This window comes from Microtus ochrogaster, assembly GCF_000317375.1.
Source record: "Microtus ochrogaster isolate Prairie Vole_2 chromosome 14 unlocalized genomic scaffold, MicOch1.0 chr14_random_1, whole genome shotgun sequence".
In the NCBI taxonomy this organism is placed as follows: Eukaryota; Metazoa; Chordata; class Mammalia; order Rodentia; family Cricetidae; genus Microtus; species Microtus ochrogaster.
The window spans coordinates 19,494,086-19,516,526 of record NW_004949096.1 but is presented as its reverse complement, the minus strand read 5'-3'; the positions used below and the strand labels follow the sequence as shown (position 1 = coordinate 19,516,526).

The 22,441-nt window shown below is 46.5% G+C and overlaps 1 protein-coding gene across 1 annotated transcript in view; it reads right to left on the bottom strand.

Annotated features, from left to right (window-relative positions):
- Positions 1 to 305: 305 nt before the first annotated feature.
- The window catches only part of C14H11orf49 (chromosome 14 C11orf49 homolog), a 174,927-nt gene continuing 152,791 nt past the window's right edge, over positions 306 to 22,441 (bottom strand). Inside the window, exons 5-9 of the mRNA XM_005364164.3 lie at positions 6,195 to 6,280; positions 4,889 to 5,084; positions 4,229 to 4,338; positions 1,290 to 1,353; positions 306 to 1,069 (exon numbers count right to left, since the gene is read on the bottom strand). Of these exons, the coding sequence (XP_005364221.1) occupies positions 895 to 1,069; positions 1,290 to 1,353; positions 4,229 to 4,338; positions 4,889 to 5,084; positions 6,195 to 6,280 (631 nt within the window). The 3' untranslated portion in view covers positions 306 to 894. The remainder of the gene's footprint in view (positions 1,070 to 1,289; positions 1,354 to 4,228; positions 4,339 to 4,888; positions 5,085 to 6,194; positions 6,281 to 22,441) is intronic.

The following is a 22,441-nucleotide window of genomic DNA, read 5'->3' as shown; positions in this document are numbered from 1 at the left end:
AAGATCACCTATTCACTTTTCCAGCCTCTGCTCCAAACCTGCTTTGTGCATATGTGCAATACTGCCCTAACCAGGGAGGTTAATGAGATCCTGGTGAAAAGGCTCTGCAGCTTGTGAACAGGGACTCCCAGGTAGTGAGAACTCACTGAGCGCCCTGAGGTGTTGCTGAGGGCTTTGAAGGCTGCCCTCATCTGTATGAGGGCCAGGTCCTCTTGTCAACGGAGGCAGGTCTCCATGCTGGAATGGCCCCTGGCTCCACCTCCCATCCCATCCCGTCAGAAAAAGCACCCAAGTCACACTTGTCCTTCCCCTCCCTGTAGCCTGCCGGCTGTAGACTCATTGCTTACCAGAGACAGGGACTTTATTCATTTCACAGATTGGACTATTTTATACAAACTTGAAGCCAATTTTGAAAGTGAAATTCTTGCCCATCCTCCCTCTTACTCCAGCTAGTGGCTGATTTCTCCAGCAGATGGCCACAGTTGATATGACTTCCCAGCACATGCTCTCAGGAGTCACCCTTGACCATGAAAACCCAGTGTTAGCAATTTGTGTTCTTACGGGAGTTGTGAAAAATGATTACTAGGAGGATCATGGCTGGCTGAAAAGACACTGTACTTAAAGCATAAGCAGCACTGCCAACAAAAGGCGAAAGCCAATGCCCTCCCCAGAGTTGAAGTGGCCTTGGTACAATATTCAGTTTAGGGCCCGACAGGTTGTCAAAAGCTGAGAGCATGAGGTACGGAATTTCTGGGATCACTGATCTAGTGGCTGCATGACTGTTATTTGCGCTTCTCTCCAGCAGAGGGCGGCACAGTGGTACTGGAGAAGTCTGGTGAGGGCAGCAAGAGCAGGGTGGAGCAAGGTACAGGCCACAGATGGGACCCTTCAGATTCAAGTCTCAGACTCATCTGTCTCTTCAGTGGAGCCATCGCTCTCGGCATCCAATTTGCGGGAGCGATGGAGGGGTTTCCATGGGGAACCAACCCGGGGAGGGGTGCGGGAAGGCAGGCAGCTGGCCTCAGAGGTGGCAGTGATGGAGTTGACCAGGCCTGGGACCTGGATCAGCCTGAAGAAGGAAAGAAGCCCAGAGGGTGTTGTGATGAGTCTCCCATTCAGAGACGAGGACCTCCACATTTAACTGTCGCACTTGAGCAGACCCCCAAAAACTTATCCCTGACCAAGATGGGATGTTAAAAATAAGTGCGGTGTGCCCTACAGTGGGGCACAGTCACCTCTAACTGATTTGGCTTCCACAAGAGGGCAGCATCTTCCCAGTTGACACTTACAGCCGTTCCAGCTCCTCATCCATGGCTGGGTCATGCATCAAGTCTCCTTTGTCAGGCAAAGCTCCTAGAAGACGGGGATTTGGGGGTGAAGTCATAAAACAACGGAAGGGCCCTCTAAGGAAGCAGAATTCTGTCCCTTGCCTTCATGTCTGACAACTCTTTGTCCAGGAAAGTTAGTCCATGTGGAACAGGAAGTCTTAGTCTCACTACTTTCCCTTCCTTGCTTGGGGCAAAAGTGACAGTTAAGGGGCTGGAGAGATGGCTCGGTGATTAAGAGTTCAATGCTCAGCAACCAATGGTGGCTCACAACCATCTCCAGTGAAGTCTGATTGCTCATTTCCGTCATAAAGTATATGCAGATAGAGCACTCATATACGAAAGTGCCAGGCGGTGGTGGCACATGCCTTTTTTAAATCCCAGCACTGGGGAGGCAAATCTATGTGAGTTTGAGGCCAGCCTGGTCAGTTCCAGGACAGACATGACTTTCACAGAGAAACTGTCTTGAAAAACAAATGAAAAAAAAAAGTGGCAGCTAAGGAGATATCCTCAAACAGTCTCCTTCCAAGACTGGATGTGCTTTGTGACCAGCTTGGTTCTTAAGGCCCCAGGTGCTGAGCTGGAAAGATTATGACCTAAGCTAAATCCAAAGGGTAGAAAAAAGCCAGTGTATGGAATTGTCCTCCTCTTGATCCCATCTGAATATGTGGGATATGTGATTCTAGTGGGAAATGGCTGCTTCTAATGAGGAAATCAGTCCCACCTGAGGTCTGGATTGGTTTCCATGGCCATAAAGGAATAGGCTGGTGATGCTATTGGGAAGCGTATGGAGTGTCTTGGGTGTTTCTCCACTAAGTTTTCTTTTTGTTCTTTTTCAGAATAATCAGATTTTTTCCCTATTTTTCTGGGAAAAATAGCACCCACTCGATAGCAGGAAGGTGGGACTGAGATGTGCAGGGAGGAGACCTCACCAACAGCTGCTGGAGGAGCAGGGCTTAGAAGCTGAGTCAGGCTGGAGGAGCAGGGCTTAGTAGCTGAGTCAGGCTGGAGGAGCAGGGCTTAGTAGCTGAGTCAGGCTGGAGGAGCAGGGCTTAGTAGCTGAGTCAGGCTGGACAGCGGTGCTGGGCTTCTGGGAGACTCAAGGATCCAGCTCTGGGCCCACTTCTGACTCCTTCAGGTTATGCCTCATATTATTTTGTGGGGTGTTCTGGGGACAAGAGGATCTCTTCTACAAACTCTTTCAAGCAGGGTATTTCCAAGTTCCTATTTTTAACACAACACTGTCTTCTATTGCTGCCTATTCTATATATTTAGTCATGAATTAGTATTTAGAAAGAAATGGTGTGAGGTTCTTTTTATCCCTCAGAACTGGAGATTGAACTGAAAGTTTTTATTTAGTTTGTGTTTTTGACAGGGTTTCTTTGTGTCTTGGCTGTCCTGAAACTCACTCTGTAACCCAGGCTGGCATTGAACTCACTGAGATCCACTTGCATCTGCCTCCCAAGTGCTAGGATGTGAGCCACCACCGCCCAACTCTTTTTTTTACAGAGTTTCTCTCCATAGCCTTGGCTGTCCTGAAACTCACTCTATAGACCTACCTGGCTGGCCTTGAATTTATAGAGATCTGCCTGCCTCTGTCTGACCAGTGCTGGGATTAAAGGTGTGCACCACTACTACCCAGCTTTAAAGGTTATTTTTGAAGAGCAGAGAGGGCATGGGATGAGTGCAGGTTGTGATCATTGCTAACTAGCCGTTTCTTTTCCTCTTAGCAGCTGTCACTGGTAGAAAACACTGTGAGGGACACCTAGGAGTCGCCACTGGCTCTTGAATCTGGTTTCCAATTGGCCTCTCTTCTAGCTGCAGTCCAGCTAACCGGTGACCCTAGTTAGGAATCTCACTTAGTTGAGCAGTCCCCCACCCCCGACTCAGTAACTAAACTTCTAGGTAGCATGCACGCTTAGCTTGCCTGTCTCCTCTAGAACTCTGGCAGGTGTGTATATACAGAAATAAGCATAAAGGTTCCAGCATAGCTTGTGGCCCATTGTGTTGGGTGTTGAGCAAACGTTAATTGTTCTTCTCGATCCCATCCCCTCAACTACTACAAGGAGGAGGAATGCCTTGTGTCTCTCTGAGACTCGGGAACCTGGATCTATTCACACAAGGAGATTCTTTTGAGCGAAGATGGAATTATAAATCCTTTAAAATCCAGCAGGATCTGGGCTTCATGGCGCATACCTTTAGTCCTAGCACTTGGGGAGCAGAGTCGGGTGGTTCAAGGTCGGCCTGGTCTACTTAGTACAGTCCAGGCTATACAGAGCTGTACAGTAAGACCCTGTTTCAAAATAACAAAAACCAACAAACCTCCAGCAAGAGTGACTTGATGGTCTCTCCCTGGGAGAGGACTGGCTGTGCATGGGGGGGGGGGGTGCAGTGGGTGGAGGCCGGCCAGTGAGAGTAAAGACCACAGGCAGGGAAACTGGGCCAATCTCCACTTTTTTTCCTTTGTCTTTTCTCAGATTTACCGGATTTCTTTTTTCCCACCTGGGAAAAAAACACCTCCCAGACACAGCTTTGCCCTATTTCTAAACTGAATTCAGGTCACTTTGATATTTAATCTCCAGAGCCACTGGGTAAATAGCCCTGCATCTGCCCAACCTTCAGGCCACTCCCTAGAGCAGAACCAGGGATTCTCTAGGGAGGGGCTGGGCAGACCTATGCCAGGGAGCAGAACAGCTCGCTCCTGTTGGGGCAGGGCAGAACTGTCAGTCACTTGGAATGTGAGGGACCTCCTAGGGCTGGCAGTTTGGGATTATGCACACTGCAGCTCCTAGGCTCGAGAATCGGAGGCAGTGTCCTACCCTTGCAGGGCCATGTCTTCCATGGTGACCAGCTGTCTCCCACAGTGTTGGGAGGAACACAGGGGTCACATGAGCTCTGCTTACCCAGCGTCTGGTTGATTCCATGATGCTTTGAGAGGGCCACAAGGAAGCCATAGAAAGTCAGCCTCTGGACATTGCTCAGGATCTCTTTGACAAGTGCTGGGGGTGGGCAGCTGGAAGGGAAAGTTCAGAGGCCAGGTTCAAGTCTAGGGGCCATTTTTCATCAACACCTCCAGGACGCTCAAGGCTGGGAGGAGCATGACCCAGACTGCAGACAGGGCTGGTGTGCTTAGTGCTATTTAGTTGGTGGGGTTAGAGACAGAACATGCTAGGTATGTGCTCTGCCATAACCAACCTCATAACCTACGCTTTTACAGGGGACCTGGAAGAGAGGGAAGAGGAAGAGGCCACTGGTGACAGCTCCTTGCCTGGAGGCTGTATCTCTAAGGGACCTTTGCACTTCCCTTTCTATAGGAAGTTTGGAACAGTGAATTTGTTCTTTTCAAAAAGTCAAGGCTTGTCTTCCCTGGTAAGCAAGTCACCTACAGCTGTTTCTCCCCGGTGAAAATGCTTCTTTGTAAGTGAGCCACCTGCTTTGGGAACAAATGGCCCTATCTTTAAATCACGACCGTCCTGAGCCCTGGGAAACCCTGAGCCAATCAAAATATGTTTCTAGAGACTTGTTCCAGACCAGTGGCCTGACCCCCAGGGCCCATGTCCCACCTGTACTTGTGCCGGTCACACAGGCTCTCCAGGCGCTGGCAGAAGAGTGAAGCCTCCACCCCATCCAGCACACCAGCGTCACCCAAGGCAGGCCGCTGACGGTGCTGCCCACTGGATGACGTTGGCACAATCACTGTGTTGGGGTTCTTCCCCGACAGCAAGTCCTGATAGATGGCAGCCACACTGTCCAGAAATTCTGGTACCATAGGGGTAGGAAGGGACAGTTTAGGCAAGGAGGTCATATTTCATTTCTTCCCCATGTCCCACCTTCTCTGATAGCTCAGTTGTGTCCAGCCTCGGTGCAGATGGCAAAACAGCTGGAGTGAGTGACTACTGCACTCCTAGACAAGATGAGGCCCCCACTGTCTCCTTGCTGGAGTGTAAGCATCTTGAACAATGGCAGGGGTCATGCCCCCCAGTGACTAATACACGCACATTTTCATTGAGGAGCCCCTTCTCACGAGGCCATCTACTTCTGAAAGCATGTTGGAGGCTGCAGGAAGTGTTTTTGTTACTGCCTGGACAAGGCTGCTTTTAGTGTACTCTACCCTTGGGAAGAGAGGAGCCGACAAACTGCTAATTTAGTAATCGTTTGACGCTGTCTTCCAAGCTTTGCAGTCACACAATGTAGTAAACAGTGACTTACAGCCTGTTTTCTCCCCCTTCCTTCCTCTTTCCTCTGTGTGAGCCTGTTAGAGGAGAGGAATTCTCCCAAACATGGCTGCTCTTCCCTAAGGTGGGACGTGACTGCTGCAGCATCTGGGGGCAGTCGGCCTGACCCCAGGGTCTAGCTCCTGCCTGAATAGCCCTTGGGCTGCAATTATGTAAACAGAATGTGGCCCCTAAGCGAGGCCAAAGGTCAGGGCAGGTCTGAGGTCTAACCTCTGCAAGCTCATCTCTTAGGACTTGTGAGCAGATTAAAGTCCTTAGTGCTGCACCTGGGAGGCAGTAGTTTTTAATAAGTGAATGCTATTGATATCCTTACTGCTCTTATCACTTAAACGGAGTGTGTGTGTGTGTGTGTGTGTGTGTGTGTGTATGTGTATGTGTGTGTGATGTGTGTGTGTAGGTGTGTGTGTGTGACTGGAAGAAGTGTTTTGTCAGTATCTTCAGGAGGCTGAGAAAGTAGGCGTGGCACACAGTATTGTGACCACCAGTATAAACCAGACATCCTGTTAGTGGGTCGTACCCCTAAGGAAGTGGGGAAGGGAAATATGTGTGCCAGGCACATATGGAAAAGATAACAGGGTGAGAAACAGAGACATGGTCCCTAACAAAAGACACATGGGGCCTGGAACATTCTCACCTGAATAATAAAACTGGATCTGGAAAGCAAAAAGGAAATCTGAAAAAGACATCAAGCAGTCCATAGCATCATCCATGAGCACGATCCTGAGGGGAAAGAGGGAGAGAATCTGAGAAACCAGAGTGTGTTACATGTATGTGCCCTTGAGGGAATGAAAACCAAGCTGACAGAGATGAAGATTAAGCACAAACAGGTCATTCCTAGGCCTCTGGTCTCCTCGGAGCTGCAGCACATTGGGAAAAGCGAGCTCCTCTTGAGTCGCCTCACTGAGCACACTGCTCCAAGGGCAGCTCCCAGGTCAGTCTCAGTGGCACCAATCAATGGAGCATGGGCAGAGTGGGGTGAGGCAGCAAAGAGAGGGTGCAATTGTAGTGCAGCCAAGATTTCTTTTCATATTCTTAAGCAGTAAATCCTCATTCTGCAGTAGGGCCATTTAGTTCTGAATAAGTACTGCTGATCAGAGGAGGGAAAAAGGAACAGCCAAGAGGTTTAAAGGGGTCTTGGCAAGTGGTGCTGAGATTTAATAAGCTATCAAATGGCCAGAGCAGCAACAGGCACCTCTGCTCTGGGACATGGAAGGTAGATTGGGGGCAGAAGTGGGCATTTCTGCACTTGTGAAGGTCAGAGATCACGTATCTGCTAATGGTGGCCACTGCAGGTGCCTGTCTCACTCTTCCTGCTGGCTAACCTCAGGGAGAAACCATTTGATTGGCCATGCCCATACTCTGCTCAGGGATGAAGGGAAACAGGAAGAGAAGGGAGCTAGCACTCCTGGGCGCTAGCCGTGTGCCAGGCAGAGTGCCAAAATCCTCCACTAGAGTGGAGCTGGGCCCCCAGTCTGTTTCTGACAGTGCCCTTTGGCTTTAGCTTTCTTTTTCCTATTTTAAATTGTTTTAGTTTTGCTTTGGGGTATTTCTCTAAATCTCCACTTCTTGAATCAGAGGGTCTCCACACTGGCAAGAGGATCCGCTTGAGAACCAGTATTTACTGCAGAGAAAGGACTTTATGGAGAATACTGTTTGTAGTGTCCTTGCCTTAGACTGTGCAGAGCACTCTGCTCCACCATGGGCACTACACATCGTATTTAACTACCTTCATTAAATGTCATCCCGTAACACCATAAGACGTTGGGGTTTGTTACTTTTGTACCTGAGGGTCTGATCCCAAAGGAGAAAGCTCACTAAAGTGCAGACATAATGTATGAGTCTTTTCATAGGTCACGCTGCTGCTTCTAAAAGAAGGAAGAAGCCAACTGCATGCCTTATATCCCAGCACTGGAGAAGCAGAGGCAGCTAGAGCTGTGTGAGTTCAAGGCCAGCACCAGCCTGGTCTAATAGAGAGTTCCAAGACAGCCAGAGCTACTTCGAGACCATATCTAAAAATAATAATAAGACAGAGTAGAAACACTAGCGTTAATTTATACATTAGTTTCTGGGCTCCTTTATGTTCTTTCTCATGTGTATCTTAGAGCTTTAACTTCCTCTGGGGAAGAAAGAAAGCTGCCTCCACTATCAGCTGGGAAAACTGAGGCCAGAGTAGGAAGCAGCAGTGCTGCAAAGACCACAGGAGGGCGCGCTTAGGCCTCATCGGCGCTGGGAAACTAAATGAAGCATCAAAATCCAGAAGATGCCCATGGTTTCTCATAACCTGAGGTAAAAAATTAAAAACAAAAATAAGAGCGAGGGCAATGAGTGAGCCCACTTCAGACATCTGGATGGTGTAATAATGGTCTGTCCTGTCTCTATAAAAGATAAGCCATACCAACTCCCCTCCATAGACCCCCCCCATAGGCTGATCTTCAGCTTCCAGCTTGAGTTCCTTCCTTTTCCATCTCCCTCTCAAAGAGGCAGCTTCTCCCTCTCCCCACTTCTCCCCTTCCTCCTTCTGTCTCTCTTTCTCTCTCTCTGACTCTATGCTCTTCTCCCCTTCTCCCTTTCCCCTCCATAACCCACTAAATAAATATCCAACCTCGCTCTGCATGGTGTGCCTATCCGTCTGTCTCTTGCTGGCCGCATGGTTCACTGCCCATGACAAGCCGCCTTCGGAGACCTACAGAGTGGTCTTGTGACATGCCTGTCTGTCTCTCTCCTCGTGGCCTGCTGCAGCCACTTGAGTAACTGTGCTGTCCCTGCCTGGAACTGGCTGCTCTCGGGACTTGCTGTTCACCGCCTGCTGCTACATGGCTCACTGCCATTGCTTGGGGATCTGCAGCATTTCTGCCACTGCAGCCACCAAGGGGTCCAGGGATCCTACAGCATTTTTAATTAATCCATTATAGATGGGAGGGAGAAGACAAAAAGTCTGGGGTTGGTGAAGATCCACTGCAGAGGGAGAAGGCGCTGGCTCTACCAGGAGGAATACCCAGGGGGAAGGGCCAGCTCAGAAGGGGAGATGGGAGCACCCTGTCCCTGCTGCTCTCTCTGCTCCTGGATGGCCAAGCACCCTAGCGGCCAAAAGCAAATGACTTCAGGAGAGAACTGGGCTGAGTCTTGCCGCAGGAAAACCTTGGGTGATGTCTTAAAGCTTTCAAAGATGACAAATGCCTCTACCTTTAACCTGAATCCTAGGGCTCATGTTGATAGTCATAGTTGATGCATATCTTTATTAGTCATTATATTGTGATGTAATTAAAATACCATAAAATCAACCCATGACAAATGTGTAAGTCAGTGTTTTAGTATACTGAAAACATGGTGCAATCATCATCACAACTGCTCATTCTAGAGGCTACCTCTGCATTTCTCCCCATTGCATGCTCTGCTTCCCGGAGGCTCCAAGCAGATACTGAGCACCTCTCTGGAATGTTAGCAAAATGCTCTCCCTAACCCAGACTTGTCCCTACCTCAGAACTGGCTCCAGCTTTCTGTCAGAGGTTTTGCTTATTTGTTTTATTTCAGTTTTTCAAGACAGGATTTCTCTGTGTAACAGTCTTGGCTATCCTGGAACTAGCTTTGTAGACCAGGCTGGCCTCAAACTCACAGAGATCTGCCTACCTCTGCCTCCTGAGTGCTGGGATTAAGGGGGGGTGTCATCACACCCGGTGACTTTATTTTTTAAGATTTAGTTAATTTTAGCCGGGTGGTGGTGGCACATGCCTTTAATCCCACACTCGGGAGGCAGAGGTAGGTGGATCTCTGTGAGTTCGAGACCAGCCTGGTCTACAAGAGCTAGTTGCAGGACAGGCTCTAAAACCACAGAGAAACCCTGTCTCAAAAAACAAAAAAAAAAAAACAAAAAAAGATTTAGTTAATTTTAGTTATGTTGTCTGTGTGTAGCTCTGCGCATGTGAGTACAGGTGTGTGTGCTAATATCAGTGTTATTTATGGTAGTTGTGAACCTTGGCTGCTGAGAACCGAAGCCGGGTCTTCTAGAAAAACCGCGAATGCTCTTAACCACTGAGCCATCACTCTAGTCTGAGAGGCTATTCTTGATTAGATCATTAGCCTCCTTTTATTGTTTTATTGTGTTTAATCTCAGGTTCTATTTAAGTACAAATAAATTTTTAAAAAAAATACAAAGTATTAACCCCACACCCTCCCTGCTGTACAGCTAGCTGCTGCAACTATTGGCCTGACAGCCAGAAAGACAACGATTCATACACACACACACACACACACACACACACACACACACACACACACACGTATATATACATGGATACATATATGTATACATATATAAATATAAATTTATTATTTATCTATTTCACATCCTGGCCGCAGTTTCCCCTCCCTCTTCTACCAGTTCTTATCTACTTCAGGAATTTGCTGCTCTTTTCAAGATGGCTTTGCTATTCTAAGAGGAAACACTTGAACAGTTTTAGCATAGGAGAATTTGTGACCAAAGAGCAGAGCTTTCGACTGTGGATCAAGAATGTGTGCCTGTCGCCTGGTCAGGAGCAAAGTCCCTGGGAGTATGAGCTTATCTGTTGCTCACAGACACAGTGCTGAGCATAAAATCTGGCTCTTGACACCAAAAGATCACATAATCCAATAAAAATATGGAGTACAGACCTAAACAGAGAACTCTCAACAGAGGAATCTAAATTGGCTGAAAGACACTTAAGGAAATATTCAACATCCTTAGTCATCAGAGAAATGCAAATCAAAACAACTCTGAGTTCTTCCAAAGGTCCTGAGTTCAATTCCCAGCAACCACATGGTGGCTCACAACCATCTGTAATGAGGTCTGGTACCCTCTTCTGGCCTTCAGACATACACGCAGAAAGAATATTGTATGCATAATAAATAAATAAATAAATAAATAAATAAAAGAATGACCAAGATCATAAACACTGTGACAACTTATGCTGGAGAGGTTGTGGGGTAAAGGAAACACTTCTGCATTGCTGGTGGGAATGCAAGCTGGTACAACCCCTTTGGATGTCAGTGTGGTGATTTCAAAGAAAATTAGGAAACAACCTTCCTCAAGACCCAGTAATACCACTTTTGGGTATATATCCAAAGGATGCTTAATCATGCCACAAGGACATGTGCTCAACTATGTTCATAGCAGCTTTGTTTGTCATAGCCAGAACCTGGAAACAACATAAATGTCCCTCGATTGAAAAATGAATAAAAAAAAAAATGTGGTACATTTACACAATGGAGTACTACACAGCAGAAAAAAATAACGACATCTTGAATTTTGCAGGAAAATGGGTAGAGCTAGAAAACATTATTTTGAGTGAGGTAACCCAGACACAGAGAGACAATTATCACATGTACTCACTCATAGGTGGTTTTTAAACATAAAGCAAAGAAAGCCAGCCTACAAACCACAATCCCAGAGAACTTAGACAACAATGCAGACACTAAAAGAGACTTACATAGATCTAATCTACGTGGAAAGTAGAAAGTAGAAAAAGACAAGATCTCCTGAGTAAATTGGGAGCATGGGGACCTTAGGGGAGGGCTGAAGGGGGGAGGGGAGAGGCAGGGAGGGGAGCAGAGAAAAATAAATATCATGGAAAAAGAAAAAAGAAAATCTGGCCCTTGAATCTTTTCTGCAGTCTGTTGTCAGTACCTCTGGGATTCCAAGAACCGGACTTACATTTGAATTACTGATCATGCTTGTGCCAGAAACACCTCTCCCGCACCCCCCGCAAGACAGGTGTTTCTCTGGGTAGTCCTAGCTGTCTAGCTATCCTGGAATTCACTGTGTAGACCAGGATGGCCTAAAGCCTGGGATTAAAGGTGTGAGCCAACAAGAGTCTGCACAAATCTATCGGATCCTGGAGGGATCATTGCAGGCCATAGCTCTGGGCTAGCGAGAAGACCTCTGGGGAGAAATACAGGCACTCGGGTTCAGGCTGGCTCTGAGCAAGAACCATGTGGAGGGTGGAGTCCAGGGCAGTCAACTGTGATGAAGAAAGTTTAGTTGCCAGGGTCTGAGCTAGTCCCAGGGGGTTGGCTGCTCTCTTCCTTGCTGACTTCCAACAGCTGGGACAAGCTGGCTGGCTGGGAGGCAAGTGGGTACCAAGCTTCCAGTCCAAACTCCTAGAGTGCCAACCTCCTCTGCACTCCTGTTCTAGTGGCATGAGCAGGTCCCTTTCCCTGAAATTCTGGGTGTGCTGACTCGGGGTTCAAGTCCCAGTTCTATCTGCATCTCAGTGTCTTCACATACAAAGAAGAGATGATCATGGCTCAGGGCAAGTCAAGGCCACCAGCTCCCAAGTCAGGCAGAGGCTGCCTGTCCGAAGCTGGCTACTTAGTTTCTAGCTCACTTTTGGAGGAACCAGCTCTTAGCCAAGGCTCAAAAGAAGAGCTGGGTTACATGACTGAACGTCGTTGGAGAGGCCTTGTGACTAGTGTCCTTCATTGGGATGGCGGAAGCATGTCCCCAAGTTGGTTTGTGCTAACAGGGTACCCTGGCAGGCTGTTTTAATGTCAGGGCTGTGAGAACAAGACCACGATAAAAACCACACAGTGACCTGACCCCAATGTCAGGGAGCATGCTACTGGGGAAGGCTTGGGTGGGAGATGTGCTAGCCCAGTTCAGTCCTCAAAAGGCATAGGACATATAGGCCACAGCTTTTCCTAGGGATCAACCTTACCTTCAGGGCACTCCAATCCCTGTAGGGACAGACAATTCTGACCCAGAGCAATATTAATAACAAAAACAATGCTTAATATCTTTTGAATTAAAATTGTATTTACTGATTTGTGAATATGGAGGTGGACAGGTCATGCCACAGTCATGGGTGGAGGTCAGAGGATGGCTTAAGGGGACAGAGATGGAACTCAGGTGCCATTCTTAGTGGCAAATGCTACCTGATGAGCCGTATGTCCTCTAACTGGTTTTGTGAGATAAGTCCAGTAAGCGTATTTACAAGGACACAGTTTCACATGCTAACCAAGATCACAAGCTAGAAGCTGGAGAGTCTCATTCAAATCCAGGTCTTTCTGAGTTGTAAACACAGATTCTAGGTCATTGCTGTATCTATTAAGAAAACACAGCCCTGGGCTCTCCCCGCTCCTGCTCTTGCTGCTGCTCCCAGTTCTGGTGGCACCTGCCTGGAGAAGGGCTGAAGACGCAAGCTTGACTGCCGATTGCCTGCAGACAACTTAGAGCTGCAGTATCCCAGAACCACCAGAGAAGCCTGAAGTCTTGCGTGGACTTCCACACAGGTCTGGGGAAGGTAAAGGCCTGCACTTACTGTGCCTCTTAGAAGGCCTCCCTTCCTCCTGCCCTAAGTACGTCGCTCTGCAGGCACCCTCGGTGCACATTTTACCTGGAATTCTTGGGCCCTCTCTGCTCTGCTGTCTAGTCAAATCATCAAATCCTGCCTTTCCCTTTTCGTTTCAAAGAAGTACTTAACTCTCAGATTACTGCCGAGAATAACCTAATATCTATGGTCTTCAATTCAACTTTTAAAAGTTCTTGTTTTGTTTTTGTTTTTGAGACAGTCTCACATGGCTCAGGCTGGTCTTGAACTTGGTATGTATTCAAGGCTGGCCTTGAACTTCTGATCCTTCTGTCAAGTGGAATTACAAGTGCATATGCCACCATACCCAAGTAAAACGTTCTTAGTACTAAAAAGTTCTGGAACTTCTAGAGTCTAACAAAGCAAATATTCTCTTCTACTCTTTCATTTTTTTTTCCTGGAACTTAGTAAGTAGACCAGGCTGTCCTTGAATTCACATAGGTTGTGCCTTCAAAGTGCTGGGATTAAAGTTGTGTACCACATTGCCAAGATCAACTTAAAAACAACAACAACACAAAACAGCACTAGGGACCGACTACTGAACTATAACCCTCTTCATACCTCTGACTTTGAGATAGGATCTCTGTAATAGTAAAATTAAAAACCCTGAGCTGCAGCTGCCTGGGTCTCAGGGATGCGGTAGCATTTTTAATTTTTCCATTACATTAACCACCGGCTTCAATTCTGGTCAGCTTAACCATTTCTCTGAACCTGAGGAATTGACCAGTGAGCTCCTGGCAATCCCTAGAAATGGGGGGAACAGCCCCCAACCATGGACGGTTGAGCCCTTCACTGACATTCATCTCTGGATTGCTTCCCTTAGCTAAAATCATGAGCGGACTGACAGGGTCAGTCCTCCTGTGCTAGCACTGCGCACTCTGTGTGGTGCATTTGACTGGGGGCCCAGGGTCCCTCAGCTTTTCTTTTTTTTTTTTAAAAAAAAGATTTATTTATTTATTATGTATAAAGTGTTCTGCCTGCATGTATTCCTGCATGTATGCCTACAGGACAGAAGAGGGCACCAGATCTCATTACAGATGGTTGTGAGCCACCATGTGGTTGCTGGGAATTGGACTCAGGACTCGGAAAGAGCAGCCAGTGCTCTTAACCACTGAGTCATCTCTCCAGCCCTCAGCTTTTCTTTCTATTTTTTCTTTTTCTTTTCTTTCCTCTCCCCTCCCCCCACTGTCAAAGGCTGCTTGGAGCAGCTTCTGGCCTCTCTGCATTCCGAGTTGCCCAGACCGGATCCAGCCAGGCCATAGCACCCAACCCAAGGTGGGGGGGGGGATGCCCTCCCACAGGTCCTGTGGTGTTTGCGCTGATTTACACCCCGCCTATAGGGGGAGACGTCCTGTTATAGGCCTTGTGGTGTCACCCTTTTTCATGGGTTTTCACAGTTTCAGCTGTGGGTAGCAAGCCATCCATGTCTGTCCCTCCTGGGATAGATGCCTTTTAGAGGCCCTAAAACCACAGGCCTTAATGCCCTACTTCTTCAGCTCCTCCCCTCACTCTGCTGGTGTCCCACCAGCTCCTCTTTTACGGGAGCTTTCTTACTACTGTCAGGGCACAGGCAAAGGGAAGGAGTTTCCTCAAACTGTCCCTGCCACCGCTACTGCTGCCAACAAGATTGTTTGGATTCACGAGGTGGCTGCTTTCAATTCCAGCCTTTTGCTCCCTACTGCGGCTTGTGGCATGGTGGCTCACAGGACAGATCACGCCTCTATGTATCTCTTATTATTAAACTTAAAATCCCTGCAGCTCAACATATAACATGTGACTGCTGCCATTTTGACTGAGGTCAGGTGACTTTACCACCATCTTAACTGAGAGCCAGGTCAGGTGACCAAGTCCCGCCATCTTTACTGAAGTATACCCTGCCTGGTCCCCCAATTTACTTATGTTTTGTCTCTAAATTCCTCTTGCTGACTCTGTTGCATGTGTTTTGCACAGTGGCATGCCTTTGGTAGGGCTCACCAAGAGCATCCACTTCACCCAATTCCTGTTCACTCTGTGTGTATATGTTCATACATGTAACTTAAATGTTATAATTGTTCATTGCATCTCATTTCAGACTACAAAAACAATAAATCTCATGTTTTATACTGGTAGGTACTTTTAAGTCTCTTACAAAAATACTTTATATTTAATCCAACCCTCATTTAAGATATATTAAGCTGTTCTCTACTATTGCCAGTTCTGCCATTAACCTTCTATTGCAAGCAGTTTTTTCTTCTTTCTGCCTTTTATGAGTGTAAATCTTACCTGTTAAGAGCCAGTACAGTCAAGCTCAGACCCAGCCCTCCAGGAAGATTCTATACTGTAGTTATACCTGATAAACAGCCCTCAACTGCTCAGAGATCTGGGAAATATGGCATTTAAATATTTAATTATTAAAAAAACTTTTCATAGCCGGGCGATGGTGGCGCACGCCTTTAATCCCAGCACTCGGGAGGCAGAGGCAGGCGGATCTCTGTGAGTTCGAGACCAGCCTGGTCTACAAGAGCGAGTTCCAGGACAGGCTCCAAAACCACAGAGAAACCCTGTCTCAAAAAACAAAAAAAAAAAACCAAAAAACTTTTCATAACAAAAAAAGACAGGTTTGCTCCTAGCAGCAGCACTCTACTTCCTCCAAAGAAGACAGAAGACAAATGGGCACAGAACAATGTCCATCTGTAATTCACTCCAACTGCCAAGTGCTGACCACTGGGCAAAGCTGCCTTTTATCTAAACTGAAGATCTCCATACGTGGACAGAATCACTGGAATTGACACCCTAGCTGCTCAGGTCAAGGTAAGCCTGTCTTCCTACAGATTTCTTAGCCCACAGGATCTTCTGGAGTCTTGCAGGCGCCCTGCGCTAAACAGCAAAAGGCAAATACAACCTTCAGCAACCATGGAGGAACCTGAAGGTAGCTCTAGGTGCCAACCAAGTAAGTTCTCTGTCATTTTTAAATCAACAACTCAATAAAATTTCATCTTTCTCAAAGATCTCTGATGCAGTTTGACAGCTGAGAGCTTTTGTCAGTTTAAAAGGACAACCTCACCAAACAAATTTCAGTAAAATAAAAATACAAGACCTGCAAGTTATAAAGTATGAGGACAAATACATGTTATCAAATTTCTCTCCCACACTGCCTTCCATAGTCTTAAAAATACTTTTCATTGTTCAGAAATATATGTCACAGTCATTCTAACATAAATATACTACTGTTTATATAATGTATATGTCTAAAACTTCTGTTTTCACAAACCCAAAGAATTCTTGTGAGTTCCAGGAAGCCCAATTGAAGGATCCACCTAAAATAGGTCAGATACAACCCCCTCAATTCCCTGGTCCTAAATTTTTTTTTCCTTAACTTAACTTTGTCCTCTGTTCTGCCAATAAGAGGCAAGCCATACCCACTCCCTTCCCTATCCACTGAGGCAGGCAGATCTTTCCTGCTTGCAGCCTGAGTTCCTTCCTTTTCTGTCTCTCTCTCAAAGAGACAGTTTCTGTCTCTCCCTTCTCCCTTCTCTCTCTCTCTCTCTCTCTCTCTCTCTCTCTCTCTGCCTCTCTGCTTGGAGACCTGCAGCATTTCTGCCACTGCAGCCACCAGGGATCCTGCAACATTTTTAATTTTATCATTACATTGGTGCCATGAGTGGTGTCAGTGGGCAGCATGTCCCAAAAGCAGCCAGCACTAGGCAGGGACTGGCACAGGTCCCCGAGCGGCGGCAGTCGGCCATGTGGCAGCAGGCAGTAAACAGCTGGTCGAGAGCAGCCAGTCCCACACAGGGACAGTACAGTTCCCTGAGTGGTTACAGCAGGCCATGAGGAGAGACAGACAGATGGGCATGACACGAGACCATGCTGCAGGTCTCCAAAGGCAGCTGATCCCGGGCAGGGAACCATACAGCTAGTGAGAGACAGATATGTCATGCAGAATGAGGTTGGATATTTATTTAGTGGGTTACCGAGGGGAAGGGAGAAGGGGAGAAGAACAGAGAGACAGAGACAAAGAAAGAAGGGAGAGAAGGGAGAGACTAAAGCTGCTTCTTCAAGAGGGAGAAGGAAAAAGAAGAGACTCAGGCTGCAAGCAGGAAGGAAGATCTGCCTGCCTCAGCAGACAGGGGAGGAAGTGGGCATGGCTTGTCTCACTAAATTGCTGGTGTTCACCTTGAATTCACTCAGGAGCCCAGGCAAGCTTTGAACCTACGATCCCTCTTGCCTAACCTCTGTAGTTAGGATTACAGGCCTCTGTCACCAAGCCAGGCTTGGTTTGTTTACTTTCAACATGGGTCTTACTATATTGCCCAGACTGGACTCAAACTCCTGAGCTCAAGTGATGCCCCTTCCATAACCTCCCACGGAGCCACAACTTCAAGCATGCATCACCAAGTTCAGGTTTCCTGAGGGCCATGGTCCTGGGGATTGAATTCATGGCCTTGTGCATGCTAAGTATGTGTTCTGTTACTAGCTCACACCTCAGTCCCCAATTTTGCTGATGGTATCTTTTGTTGAACAGAACATTTACATTTTAATTCCTTAGAAAGTATAGTTGTTCTCAACCTGTGGGTATTAACCCTTTGGAAGATACTATATCAGATAGCCTACGTATCAGATATTTGCATTACGATTCATAATAGTAGCAAGATTACAGTTATGAAATAGCAACGAAATAATTTTATGGTTGGGGGGGTCACCACATCATGAGGAACTATATTAAAGGATTAAATTAAAATCAGGAAGGTTGAGAACCCCTGGTCTATTAGTTAGCATTTGACATTTGAGGCCAGGGTTCAACTTGCCATTGGGAAATTTCTGCTTCTTTAATGGTACCTCCCTCGTCCCTCTGGGATATCAGCCCCACAAAGGCGAGGACTTTTTGTTCTTTGTTCTAGCAGCAGTACCAGAAAGGGTACCTTGCAGGAATGGCACACTTCCTCAATGAACACTGGCTGCTGAATTAACAGTTTTGTTTGGGGACAATTGTATTTGTTTTGTTCATTGGGCTTGGGCTTTTTGTAGCATGTTTAAGAATTCTTTTGCCACTTCACACCAGACGCTCAGCAAACACTTGAAGAATGAATTCAGGAGTGAGGTACCACTTTTCATTCACTATACTATATATGTATTTAAGGTTTTTTTCATTAAAAAATATTTTTTGAGGCTGGTATTACTGTATAGCTATAGCTAAGCTGAAACTCACTCTAGACACTAGGCTGGCCTCAAACTCACAAGAATATGCCCGCTTCTACCTTCAAAGTGATGGGACCACAGGCATGTGCCACCATGCTTAGCTTCCATTTGTCAACTGTTGGCTTTATTTTCTGAGAGACTGGAGTCCCACAGAAACCCCTCTCTGTGTGTGTATAGCGTGTGCTTCCCTCCGTTTTCCCTCTAATAGCGTCTGATCTCACACTTGGCGCTGACTAAGTTAAAAGGGTTCTCTGTACTTGTAATGGCTACATCTGCCTTTCCAAGCAGCACCCTGGTGCCTGCCTCTGCCTCCGAATGCTGGGATTAAAGGCCTACACCACCACTGCCCAGAAAATTATTTCTTTTCTTCTTTCTTTCTTTCTTTCTTTCTTTCTTTCTTTCTTTCTTTCTTTCTTTCTTTCTTTCTTGCTTGATTTTTTGGTTTGTTTGTTTTTCCGAGACAGCTGGGATTAAAGGTGTGCACCACCACTACCTGGCCCCTCATTAATGTCTTAACTCTATTAGCTATCGTTATTTCTATTTTATAGATGGGAAAACTAATACTTAGAGAGATTAAATAATTGTTTTTGAAACAAGGTCTCACTATGTAGTGCAGGTTGGCCTGGAACTCATTGTGAAGCCCGGGCTGAACTTGGGCTGAACTTGAATTCATTATTTCCTCAAGAGATTACTGGGATTTTAGGCCCGATCAAAGTTAAATAACTTGACTAGACCACAGCTTGTTGTTGAAGGACCTGGAATTGGAATCCCCGGGACAGTGTGGATCTTGCACCTATCCCAGCAGGCTATATTTAAATGATTATGTCTGAAAGTGGACTTTCTATGGGGTCTGTGCTTTTGCTGCACGGTGTCTATCCAGGACAACGCTCTTCCTCTGGGGCAGAACCTGACTAAATGTGTGGTCTCTGGTGAGGGAGCCAGTAAACAATAGAGAAGGGAATGTAAGCATTTTAATACACCCTAGGCAAACATGCCAGAGGGAGTCTGTGGAAAACACTTTAAACCTGTGGTTTTCCAGTGTGGTTCCCAGGCCCACAGTATCAGGGACATTTTAGAAACAGGGGCCTTTGCAGCCCTGCCCTAGATCCCTTGAACTCTGGCTGAGGCTGCTACCAGGGGTCTAAGAAGCCCCTCAGGTGATTCTGATGATAGCACAGGGGAGGGACACTCCTTTAAATCTGTCCTTGGGTTGGAGCTTCCAAATCTTGTATTGCTTCAAATGACCCAAGGGTGACAGTTCCCTTGGTTCTCTGGGAAGGACAGAGCTCTAAGCAGGTGTGGTCTTGTCTTTACTTGATGCCTTGTTAGATATCATCTTCTGAGTATTTTTTTTTTTTTTTGGTTTTTCGAGACAGGGTTTCTCTGTGGCTTTGGAGCCTGTCCTGGAACTAGCTCTGTAGACCAGGCTGGTCTCGAACTCACAGAGATCCACCTGCCTCTGCCTCCCGAGTGCTGGGATTAAAGGCGTGCGCCACCATCGCCCGGCTTCATCTTCTGAGTATTAAAAAGGGGAAAAAAGCTGGAAAGCACTTTCATTTGTTTTTAAGTAAAAACACACCTTATTATTTTATTATTATGTGCATGGGTGTTTTGCCTACATGTATGTCTGTGTACTATGTGTTCACATTGTTTGTAAAGGCCAGAATAGGGCATCAGATCTGAAATTGGAATTATAGGTCACCATGCAGGTGCTGGGAATTGAACCCAGGTCCTTTGGAAGAGCAGCTGGTGCTCTTAACTGCTAAGCCATCTCTCCAGGCTCCATTAAAAAAAATCTGGTAATAATAATATCAACATTGTCATAACAACGAATTATTTATTTACTTATTTATATATTGTTATTTCATTTTATTTTTTGTTTTTGTTTTGAGATAAGGTGTCAGGTATCCCAGGCTGGCCTTGAACTCCTGATCCTCTTGCCTCACCTCTTGAGTACTAGGAAGATAGGCATGCACAACGATGTTTGATTTAACTATTATTTTTGTTGTTTTTTTGAGACAGGGTTTCTCTGTGTAGCCCTGGCTGTCCTGGAACTTGCTTTGTAGACCAGTCTGGCCTTGAACTCAGAGTTGTGCCTGCCTCTGCCTCCTGTTTACTGACTTAAATTGATACTTATTGGATTTGCTAGACAATTCACATGTTTGTCACTGAAATCTCACAAAACTCTATGATTATGATTATTCCCTTTTATGGAAATAGGAATAGGGCTCAGCACAGTGAATGGATGTCCTTACTGCCATCCAGTAGGGTTCTGGTAGGCTGTATATTCACATTTTCTTCTTTTTAGGTTTTGTTGTTTTTAATTATGTGCATGTTGGTATGCCTGTGTGTGCAAATGAGTGTGGTGTCCTTGGAGGCCAGAAGAGGGTGTTTGATGCCCTGGAGTTAGAGTTAGAGGCAACTGAGAGCCACCTGACATGGGTTCTCCGCAAGAGCAGTAACCACCGAGCCCTTTCTCCGTCTCCCTCATCGTGTATCCACCTGGTCCTCACACCTATAGACCCCTATAGGTCACATTTAGATAGTGCTACTTTTAACCCATACTGCACGTTTAATCTGTGCAAGGCATTATTTGAAGCACATTACAATTATTATTGCCATCTTTTCTGTTTGTTGTTTTTTGTTTTTTGAGACAGGGTTTCTCTGTAGCTTTGGAGCCTGTCCTGGAACTAGCTCTTGTAGACCAAGCTGGCCTCAAACTCACAGAGATCCGCCTGCCTCTGCCTCCCGAGTGCTGGGATTAAAAGCATGCGCCACCACCACTCAGCATATTGCCATCTTACAAATAAGAACGGTAAGACTCAGAGATAATAACTCTTGTTCTGCAGGGCTGGGGATTGAGCCAGGGCTTCACACACGCCCCAAGTGCACGCTCTTAGCAGATCAGGAAAGGTGAGATGAAGATGCTCTAGTGACCACAGGGGTCTAACTTTTTTCATTCCTGAAGGAATGCTGAGGTGGAGGGCTTGTCTGGCTGGGCTGTTCTGTGTTCCCAGCCCATCACACCTGCTGCCCCATGGCCTGGCCAGAAGGCTTTGTTGCCCTTGTGGAAATGCTCCATCATGCGCAGGCTCTTTTCCATAAGCATCACCACAGATGGAGCCTCCTGCAGCCTGTGCCCAGACCTCAGGGCCCTGAAGAAGTAAGCTGTCAGTGGATGGCTCAGGGCAGTTCCTCTTCTTGCAAGCTAACCACCCACATCTGGAACTCTGGTCAGATGCCTGGGCCCTTGGATGGGGAAGCTGGCATTCTGACTTTCAGGACAAAGCGAGAAGAGCTTCACAGTTGAGAGGCATTTCTGGATGGTTAGAGCTCTCCAGCACACACAGCTGAGTGGAGTCTTGCAGGCACTCCCCCATGGACTTCCCCAGTGTGCTGTGATTTGTATGGCACACTCACAATCCCTCACATTGTTGTTGGCATGGCTGGTTATGATGTGCCCATTCCTCATAGTGAGAGGTGCATTTCCTCTTCCCACAGGGGCCTAGAAACCTCTTTGTGTTGATAACTGTACAAAGCACCATGACAGTAAGAATTTTTGTTTTTTACCAACACTTGAGAGGTAGAGGCTAGAGATCAGAATTTTTAAAAACTAATAACTAATTCTTTTCTTTAAGATTTATTTATTTATTACGTGTACAGTATTCTTTGTGTGTGTATGCCTGCAGGCCAGAAGAGGGCACCAGACCCCATTAAAGATGGTTGTGAGCCACCATGTGGTTGCTGGGAATTTAACTCAGGACCTTTGGAAGAGGAGGCAATGCTCTTAACCACTGAGCCATCTCTCCAGAGAAAGGAATTTTAAGATCATTTTGGGCTACACAGTGAGCACTAGGTTAGTCTGGGCTACCTGAGATCCTGTCTCAACAAAGAAGAATTCATTTTTGTTCTTAAACTTTTATTTATTTAAAAAATTTAGATTTATTATTAATGTTCATGAGTACTTTGCTTGCATGTATGTCTGTGCACTACATGCAGCCTGGTGCCTGTGGATGTCAGAAGAGGGCACTGGATGCCTTGAAACTGGAGTTATGGACAGTAGTGAGCTGCCATGTGGGTGCTGGGAAATTGAACCCAAGTCCTCTGTAAGAACAACAAATGTGGCCGGGCGATGGTGGCGCACGCCTTTAATCCCAGCATTCGGGAGGCAGAGGCAGGTGGATCTCTGTGAGTTCGAGACCAGCCTGGTCTACAAGAGATAGTTCCAGGACAGGCTCCAAAGCCACAGAGAAACCCTGTCTCGAAAAAAAAAAAAAAGAAAAAAGAAAAAAATCATACATTCCGTATGAAACTGCCCTACATATGGAAAGACCAACAGCTCGTTAAAGTCTACCACAGAGAA